This window comes from Pteropus vampyrus, unplaced genomic scaffold, assembly GCF_000151845.1.
Source record: "Pteropus vampyrus isolate Shadow unplaced genomic scaffold, Pvam_2.0 Scaffold67, whole genome shotgun sequence".
Classification (NCBI taxonomy): Eukaryota; Metazoa; Chordata; class Mammalia; order Chiroptera; family Pteropodidae; genus Pteropus; species Pteropus vampyrus.
Window position 1 is genome coordinate 7,118,877 of NW_011888848.1, and position 10,467 is coordinate 7,129,343.

The following is a 10,467-nucleotide window of genomic DNA, read 5'->3' on the forward strand; positions in this document are numbered from 1 at the left end:
ATTATATTTTTATAATAACTGAGTTTGCATGATGTAATTAGAGATAGGAAAAGGAAGACATTTATGAGAAGAAAGATTATTCCATATTTTATATAAGGCTTTGTAATTTCTTCTCAGGCTTTTGTTAATTAACTTCCAGTTTATTGTTGATTTTTTCAATTACTTAATATTTTAGTGTGTAATTTAGAAACTAAATTATTTTCGTCACTATAAATATATCCTTTGTACTCTGTACTCTTTATATACAGTAACTGCTTTTTTCATCATGGTTATGCCATAAAAAGGAAAAGTTATATCCAGTATATTGCTAAAACGGAAGCATGTCTAAAAAGTTCATGGGCATTTACTAGCTGGTAGGGTGTACATGCCCATCATATTTATGGCTATTGATGTTTTGGCACCTTGACTATCAAAAACAAGAAGGTGCCTGGTTAGCTATCATATTTTAATCAGTATCAAGTCTGGATTATTATATTTGATTACAATAATTGAAATCCTTTTAAGTTGCTAATTAAAATGATACAGTAACACAGACATTAAAAAGTACTTTTTTTCTTTCATATTATACTACCATGACTTTACACTAATGTGTTTCTTTATTACCTGACATAATTTTCACATTGGGTGGAAGTGCAGACTTGGCAGAACAAATTAAATCTTAAAAACCAGCCATATCCCTGTTACAGCTAATTGGTTGTATAATGGGATAATGTTCACCATTGGCTAGAATATTATACTCATGCTAAAATAATACTCCAGAAAATACTTTAGACTTTATACTGTGTTCCCTGAGACACATGTATTATGGACATATATAATATTTTTACGGTGGTTAGAAAATCATTGATATCTATAGCATTCGATGAGCCTTCCTTTAACCAATGACGACACTGGACAACTTACTCTAAGCATTAGCTAATGCATATCTAAGCATACCCTTCAATTCAATATATTTATGAAATTTATTTGAGAAGGAAATCCACGTTGCATAATAAGAAGGGGAGTAAGCATGGCCTCTATCAACGTTAGTATATTCTTTATCTGAAAGGCATTGAAGTGAGACCTCTCTTTAATGAAGGCAAAGATTTTGTGGATATGTATGTCTCTGTGTTTTAGTAAAATATCGCTTCTCACCAACAAGTTCAGGTAATTGGCGTGCAAAGAGGCATTCTTCACAGAGGGAACTATGGTGGGTAATGTCAGCTTGCTGAAAATTGATACCATAAGAAAGTAAGATATGTTTTTCTAGTGGTTCCGGCAGAGCTTTTATGATTATTTTTATACTAAAGAATTTTATAAGTCCAGCTGAAATGTCCTTTGTAAGGCACAGGCTGACTATGTGATAGTTTCTTGAAAAATCAATGGAAGCTCCATATCTATTTAAAGTCTGCAGTTTCCATCCAAGTTGTTACTATGCTTACAGCCAGTTTCTTCAACTCTACTGAGCAGTCACTGAACATATGGAACACAACGTCTCACAGAGTAAACGTCCATGGAATCAATTAGAACTTGTAAACAAAAGTAATTTTTAACTAAGTAGGAAAATAATCAAATAATGACAGTTATTTGACATTTGAGAGTAGTCTACATTTCTGAGACTGCCTATGCAAAGAATTCAGTTATGTTTTATGACAAGAGAAGTGGAGAAAACATAGTCTAGGCTATAATGGCCTTCCTTAAAATCCATTACATAAGAGAGACTTAAATATATATATTAGTATCTTCTGTTACTTTCAAAAATAGGATATAAGACAGAATAGTCTTATGCCAAATATTACACCATTGTAGTTTCTATTACATGCTGAGATTTTAGTTGAGCTAAAAAACATATGTAAGAAATTCAGAATATGTGGTTTTGGGTGAGTAGCCATCATGTCCCAATTTTATCACTTATGGATATGTAATATAGTAAAGTTAGAGTCAAAATTAGAAAGGTATTCCAAACAGGTTGTAATCTTCAAATGATTAATTTTACAGGGATTTTTAGATTTTGATATCCTAAAGATGTTTTTCTGTGCCTAATAGAGTAACCTACATAAGTATAAGCAGACATACAGCTATTTTGCGAGAGATGGCACCTAACAACCTTTTGGGGCTAGAGTTAATCAGCACTGACCCTAAGTGGATGAGCAATGCAAGATTCGCAGGTTATGACTAGTCGAGGAGATCTTCCAACAGCTATCAGCTCTAGAAACTGAGTAATCTAATTCTTGATAGAGCAGCGGTATTCATGCCAGAAAATTTTTACTACTGGGATTACTCAAAGACATTTCAAGAGAAGTCTTGAAAGACATTTCAAGAGAAGTCTCCATTTCACATCCTCAGCTTCCAAGTGTCCTCTTTCCTAAAAGTGATCAGCCTGGGAACTCACCTGAGCTGGAGGCCACAGGCCTCATTGCAGCTTCTCCTTTCTCACCTCTTTTTTCTCAATTACTCTCCTTCCATTTCAACAGAAGGCATAGGTCTCCATAGACATAATTACTATGAACATGGCTTTGAGATATTTAGTACTGCAGTACTAAACAGAGAGACACTGGGAATACTTTGTGAGTCTAGAAAGTCTCTTTAAAGCAGTGTAACCTCACTCCCATCCTTATCATTAAGCGATGCATTCCAATAAAATTTTGTTTTTATGATTTTAAAATACTTATAAACATTTATCATATATTTGTCCTACCTAGCTTAATTATATACTAGTAATTGTGATCTTGATTACAAAGGAGTTTTGAACACTTAGAGCCTTATTGTCTCAAGAAATTTAAAAAATATATTAATATAAATTTCTAAACATCTTTCACAGCAAAGTACAATGTGGTGAAAAAATATTTTAAAGTAAAAATATATAATTTACTAGCATAAAATCAGGGAAATTGAAATGGAAATTTTTCAAAGAAAAACAGACTAATGAAACATTTTTAAATATTAATGAATGTATCGTTCATGGAACTTTTTCTTTAAATGGATGATAGTGGGATGAAATTGCTCTGATGTTTGTATGCCATTGGTAAAAAATAAAAGTATTATAGCCATTTCATTTTAAAATGGCAATGTTTACAATATTATGTTCGTTACAACTATTTAAATTGATAATAATATTCTTTGGAGGATATTCTTCTGTAGCTGTAAGAGTAAAAACTGTAAAGGTTAATTTTAAAGCCACTCTATTACAGCGAACACAATTGCTCACTAAATCCAGGACTCAAGTGCCTGGAGGTTTAAGAAAATGTAGTGAAGCACTTATCACACTCATAGCCAAGGGCAAAACTGGGTAGGTCTCTGAATAAGTTCTGACTTGTTAGGATTTAGAAAAGATTTTTTTATTGTTAAACTAGGTAAGGAGAGAAAAGACAAAAAGATAAAGTTTAGGGATTATATATAGCACATGGTTTGGCCCATGGTTTTATGGGAGCAAATTGGAACATGCATTCTTCCAAATAAGACAGTCTGTGTATTCATAATTTCATCATCATCCAAGGTTTCTAGAGGCATCCAATGTCATATTCTGACTCTGCATTATACCTTGTATTTCAAAGGTGCTGATTTTGTATTGAACCAAACCAATTTTTGTCTTTATTAGAGCACAACAAAAGATATTTCTTATCTCAGTACTTTATGCTTTGTTCCATTAATAGCCTTTATTCAAATTCAGTAATTGCACTATTTGATGAAAAATAAAATCTAGAGGCATATCTAAACTCTGCTTAATGGTAATGAACCATGATAAAATTTTACTTTGAAGTAGAATAGAACAGAGGTGAACGTTGTTAACTTTTAACAAATGTGAAAAGTGGTGTGTTTTCTGTATTTTCTTAGAATTTGAATTAGAAGTTAAAAGAAATTTGAAGTTTACTAACAAAATATAATTTTTAAAATATAACTTTCCTTTGAAAACATGTGAAATGTGAGTGTGTATGCACACTTTTTTATGTTTGTTTTACTTAAAAACATATGCTATGGATATGCTTGTGTTAGTTAAAAACACCTGAAAGAAAGAAGCCTAAATAATAGCAAAACATTTGAGGCCAATATAATAATGAAGTAGAAAACTTCTGGTACTTTTTCCATTAAATAGGAAAACAACTCTATAACAATAACATTCTAATAATAGGAAAACATTCCTCTTATATTTCGAGTATGAAATTTTTACGTAGCCGGTCTTCTTCATTTCTTAAAGTTGTAAAAAGGCGTTGAAATCAATTAGAATCTGTTAGATTGGGGTTATAAAACAACATTTTAACAGTCCAATTTTCTCCTGGGGCTGATTACAGGAAGTTTGGGGTAAATGTAACCCCACCAGAGAACTTTTCTTCATTACCTCCTTCGACAAGACCATGCAACCCCCTTATAACACAAATAATGAGAGAGACAGAGAGACCTCTCTTCCCAAAGCTGCTCTCTCTTTTCCCTCCAAACCAAGCTCTCTCAAGTATAGTTTTATTTTTTGATGTTTCACTGTGAAACATTTCAAACATATAGGGATGTTGAAAGAATTGCATAGTTAATACCTATCACTTACTTTCTGCAATTAACATTTGACTATATTTGCTTTGTCGCATATCTATCTCTCTACCTGCTGATAATTTTAAGTTTTTCTTTCTTTTTGGAGATGAGTGACAAAGTAAGTTCTCTGTATCTCTCTGTGTTTGCTAATGTCTAAACTCTTTTTTGTTGTATGCTACTCTGCTAAAGCCTGTGCACTTTAGCCCCAGGCATCTCCAGCTCCTCTTCTCACCCTACCCTCACCCCAGGGTGCCCAAACTCTACTCACGCCAGACTTCTCACCCATCATCTGAACATAATGTGGATCATTGTTGCCTCTATGCGCTTGAGAATTCTCTTCCTTCTATGAGAAAACCATTCGCCCTACTCTCTGACTCTTATCTTCAAGATCCTTCAACTATCATTTTGGTGAATTTTTTTTTTTTTTTTTTTTCCTCATGCCTCCACACAATTAGCTCCTTCTTCCAGTGCTGTGCTGGTAAATGTTTAACAACCTGTTTACCAGGAAAAGGCCCATGTTGGTAGCATTTGCAGATTTCCATGCTATAAATTCTCTTTCCCTACAGCTGATTTCAGGCTACCAACCTGAAGTTACTACTGAACACAGAGCTAAGAAGAGATGTGCTTGCTCAGTATACTCTCACCAGCTGACAGACGCTCCAACACATCACTACTGCTTTCTCTGACGTTTGTCACAGTCCATTATGGTTATTCACATGATCTCCTATAGCAGAGATCATACCTTATTTGTATTTCTGTTGGTAGCAGTTAGTACATGGCAGGCTGTATAGGATAGGATCCACAAGAACACGTGAATGAATGATTCGGGTAATAAATTATATATATCGAGCTTTCTAAACACCCCTAATTCAGTTAAAACTGAGGAATTTAGGATGTGGTTCCATAGTGTAGCGGTTAACGCATCTGCTTTACACGCAGAAGGTCCTGGGTTTGTGCCCCAGTGAAGCCACGGTCTGTGGTCTATGGCCATGCCACCCTGAACAAGCCCGATATCTGATCTCAGAAGCTAAGCAGGGTCAGACCTGGTTAGTACTTGGATGGGAGACCACCTAGGAAGGCCAGGTGCTGTAGGCATAAATAATAAGAAATTAAAAAAATAAAGTGAATAAAAACTGAGGAATGTATAGTAGCAGCTCAAGGGATGGGAACTGTGAGCCAGATGACAGAGCCCTCATCTCTAATGTGTGGCAGATAGCCCACGTGGTAAGAATCTCTCTTTGCCCCTCATCTGTGTGGTGCTGATATAGTTTTCCAGTTCCCTTCAGAGGCTGAAACCACCCTGTGGGGATGCAGTGCTCACTCAGCAGGCCGTTCGGCATAGATACCTATACAGCTGCATGAGAAATCAGCAGGGTGCTAAGTTAAGGTCAGGGAGGGCACATGTTAAAAGCAAATCTTTAAAGATTCTGTCGGGTTGTACATTAGCCACTTCCCCTTTAAGGAAAATTGAGTGTGCAGAGTTGCCTAGATTCTGGAAATAGTACCGTAATACCCCAGACATAAAAGAAGTTTAGAGCCTAAAAGTTGAAGAGTGAGAGAGGCCCCAAAAAAGAAAGCATAATTATTTGAATGGAAACACAACAAAATGTTACTTAAAATTATTAGTTTTTTTAAAAACTAATAAAAAATGTTGCCTTTCAGAAAGTATTGGATGTTCAAGTTAAAATTTTTCATTGAAAAATAGTTACCACAGTTTTCATGTAAAAGATATTTTATGTGCCTTCATTTTTTAATATACTGATTTTTAATTGGAGCTACTGTGGTACATTTCCACAGCTTAAACAGAGCAAGTACCAAGAGTGTCGAATATGACATTATATTTGCATGTTGCACCTAATAACTGTCTGAAAAATATGCATTTTTTTCTTGATCTTTCTATTGAATTATGGATTGTGAGGATTTGCAATGGAACATAAGTATTCAAAAGAAGTTTTAATAACCTTTAGAAAATACCAAAACCAAGAGTAGCAATAGGAAATATACAAGGACTTTTACATCTGAACTTTCGGAACTTAAATCTATCCTGCTGCTGTTCATCTCCTTCAAGTTCAATTACGTATTAATTCAGATATTTTATTTGAATATTTAAATTTTTTGTGAAATTACAAATGTGTAGTATTCGTTTAATTTTGATTCTCATTATTTGGAAAATATTGAAGGTAACCCCAGGATAAAACTTTGAGACATTGGTTTTTACTGTCTTTCCTTACTGTTTATGATTAGGTTATTTGATTCTAATTTTATAAGGGGTAATAAAACTTCTTATTTACCTGTGTTATTGAGAAATTTTAAGACACAGCATTTCTTTATTAAAAATGACGCTGTAATATATGGCGAATCACCATTGTTGGGAGCACAACTATGAATACACAAAGCAGAATATCTATTACACGCTTTCCAGTCAGTCATTTGGTCTGAAAAAAATAAGGAATGATAAACTGGCTCTGACTGTCAGAATATTTATTTTACATTTAAAATTTAATATGTATTTGAGCATTTTCCTGAACATCACCTAATACTGAGCTCAGAAGAACAGCTCTACATAATTTATTTTTCTCCCCTTCCAACTTAGTGTCTTGCTTTTCTTTGTTCTAGTTACGGTTTTTACAAGTCCTTTATTGAAAAATTTCTGGAAAATTATTTATCTATTTTTCATTAATTTTATTTTATATTTTCCCCTTCTCATTTCTCTTGAATATATACAGTTTATTTCTAGACATTTAACTACCCCTTCTTGTTGCTTTTCTCGTTGCGCTTCTAAATATAGTCACAATTTTGGGAGCTCTCACACACTTTCCATTCTTGTGACTGTGGGATAGATTTTATGATCTCGCCATACTGTTTGCTGTAGAAGGTCAGACTCTTTTCTCTCACTTAGCATATCATGACCTATGAGTGGATGGGTCAATCAGACTGGGGAATATTAAACACAGAGTAGTAATAACACAATAGTAGACTAAAAGCAACATTTAACTGAATAACTGAAAAAATTTATATATGAGAAAAATACAAGGAGACTAATTTTCATCCCATTTTTTTTTCTTAACAAATGTCTTTTAGTAGTCTCTTGATCATAAATTATGTAAAATCCAAGCACAGAAATCTCAGACTTTTAGATGGTCTCTAAGACAGGATTTATTGTATAAAGAATTTTAATTACAAAACATAGATAATAAACATTTCTGAAAACGCAGAATAAAATTTGAGGCAAGGATCCTAGACCCACCCTATTTTCTGCTCTAATGTTCCAACTAATAGAGTCTAATTCTAGTTATCAACAGTGAATAAGAATCCATGGTTCCACTTGATCATCATAGAGACTGGATGAGAGTGGCTTTCACACATATGGATTTAAACTTACTCTACTCATTTGCAGGCAGAATAGCTGGCAATGATAATAAGTCCTGCCAATCAGATATGTTGCAAGATACTACCATGGTGTGATTGCCACAAGAGAGAAAGAAATGGGCAAAAAATATGGGCTATTTGAGGGCTTTCAGGTCAGAGATAAGGTGAGAGAAAGCCAGCTCACTGGTACACATCTTCGGCGAAACAACTGTGGGCACGCGAGATGGGTATGCATCATTATAGCCTCTGACATATTAACCCACTCAAGAGAAGAAAGTGGTCTATTATGTTTTAACTTCCTCAGGGTAGAGAGAAAAGCAGAGGCCTTTTCTTCAGTCATTTCAAAATTGTGTGAGAGTGTTGGTGTGAGTTTTCTTTCTTATAGAAATGTTAGGATGGTGGTTGATTGACCCTTGTTGAACAATGAAAAAGATTCTAGATCACATTCTTAAAAGCCCTCTTTCTTTCCAAAAATATCAGAAAGCTTATTCTTATCATGGACTTAAAGACCAAAATTTACGCCATTTGCCATCTGTAGACTACAATCTTAGAACAAATGATGTGACAAACCATACGGATTAGGAACATTTCTGATATTACCTAAAAATAATATTTTGTTTTATTTCTATTAGTCAGCAAAATTAGAAAGACGGTATGCTTATGTTAACACTTTCTACAAAATCCCAAATGATGTGTAAAAAGGACAATTTATCCTTCTTACCTAGGATTATAAAAATTTTCAGAGAAGTATGTTTCTGTGATTTGCACCTTTTTAACATGCCTTGGAAATTTAAGAAAAAATAAAATGAATTCACTAAATAAAGATCATATAGTATTATTTTGAAAACAATTATAAAAAATGAAATATTTATAGTAACAATAATCTATGTAGATTGATTTTTTTTTATTTGGAAAATGTAATAAATAGTAAACCTAACTCAGACTGTACTTGTATACAGTACTAAAGTACAAACCATGTACCCAATCTCTCACTAAATCTAATTCAATAGTTTTTTACTTTTTCCTCTAGAGCTTATGAACCAACCAAAAGATGTAAAAGTTTCAGGTGTTAAACGAATGTTTTATGGCCATTAAGTAGCATGCACGATGTTCCAGGGAGCATAGCGTGCTGAGACTCCCTAGTTTGATCACTTGGAAAGAGAAGTTTTGAAAAAGCAGTTTCCTATAGTAGTCTTCCCAGCATGGAGGCGGGAAATGAGTAGAAGATCCTGATGACTCATTTTATTTTTCCTGCCAATGCACGCTCTCTTTATAGAAACAGAAGAGAAGGGAATTCAACTAGAAGGAAAGGGTAGGATCCTGCTCTATCTGCCCAGTGATTTTTCAGTTAGCTCTTTACCCACCTCCCCTGGGAAATCTGAAAAGTTGCTCTGGCGTTTCAGGGACCTCTCAAGAATCATATCCAAGGATTAATGGCCAGATATAAAAGATTTTAAATTGATTCACAGATAAATCCTCTTAGAAGGAGGGAAAAAAAAAAAACACTGATTTTGCTTACTATAGTCTATTCTATGTGAAAATTTGTAAAATAATTTCAGCTACATAAAAAGTCATTAACTAGTCAATTCTCTGTTTTAAAATACAGGAGCCACAGCTGCTGCCCGGAAGGAGGTGATAAGGAACAAGATCCGAGCAATAGGCAAAATGGCCAGAGTGTTCTCGGTTCTCAGGTGGGGTCATTGTTTCTTTATTTCCATTTTGCATTTGATTATGTGTCTGTTAATAAACATGTTAATACTTTAATCTGGTGATTTAAGGGCTTTATTAGATGACATTTGCTTTGCTGTAGTTTTTTTTCTTTTAAAGGGAATTGTCAGTTCCTCATTGTTTTAGTCAAATTGAAATACACCAATTTCCATAGACTATTTTACATTTTATCCCTCTATTTGCTGCCAAACTTTAAAACGTTTATTTCTCAATAGGTTGGCCATGTGGTGAAATAGGAGAGCTATTATAATCTTTTTTTTTTTTCATTCTGGCTCTATGGTAAAAGATGAATTTATTACATGTATTTCACTAGATTTCTTGGAAATGAACATCAACTATAAAGCCTGTTCGTGTGAATCTATATTGTTGTAATAAATCATTGAGAGAAAAAAGTAGCTTTTCAATGTGTCAATTCCTATGTAATAGTTATTTTTTTAAATAGACCACGAATTGTGTTGTTATTAAGCCTGGATCCAGAAAAGAAGAATTTTCTTGAAGAGGATTAACTACATTTTTCTTAAATTCAATTATCATATCTTGGATAATACAAAGAAACTGTATTTCTCACAAAAATTAGTTTAAAATATGGCATGTTTATATGTGAGGAGTAAATAGTTAATTCACAATCACACATTTAAAAGGGTAAATAGGGAAATCTTGAGAAATAGTCCATCTACATATTGTATAATTTCAGTTTTACCAAATTTTTTCTTCAGTTCTTTCTCATAGAGTAGCTACACGGGGTCTTTTGATTTCTCTTGCTGTTTCAATCCTACTCCTGGTAGTCACAAAAAAGTGACTAAATGACTTGATGCCTCAAGCAGGGAGCCATGAGAAGGATGAAAAGTATTATTGTCTTTTTTCGAAGAC

At 33.7% G+C, this 10,467-nt stretch overlaps 1 protein-coding gene and 1 pseudogene across 3 annotated transcripts in view; both read left to right on the forward strand.

The window, feature by feature from the left end:
* The window catches only part of PPP3CA (protein phosphatase 3 catalytic subunit alpha), a 310,822-nt gene that overhangs the window by 285,364 nt on the left and 14,991 nt on the right, over positions 1–10,467 (forward strand). For all 3 annotated transcript variants that reach the window (XM_023531395.1, XM_011361515.1, XM_023531396.1), the window contains exon 11: positions 9,476–9,560. In XM_023531395.1, coding sequence (XP_023387163.1) covers positions 9,476–9,560 — 85 coding nt within the window. The remainder of the gene's footprint in view (positions 1–9,475; positions 9,561–10,467) is intronic.
* LOC111740715 lies at positions 5,480–5,595 on the forward strand (annotated as a pseudogene).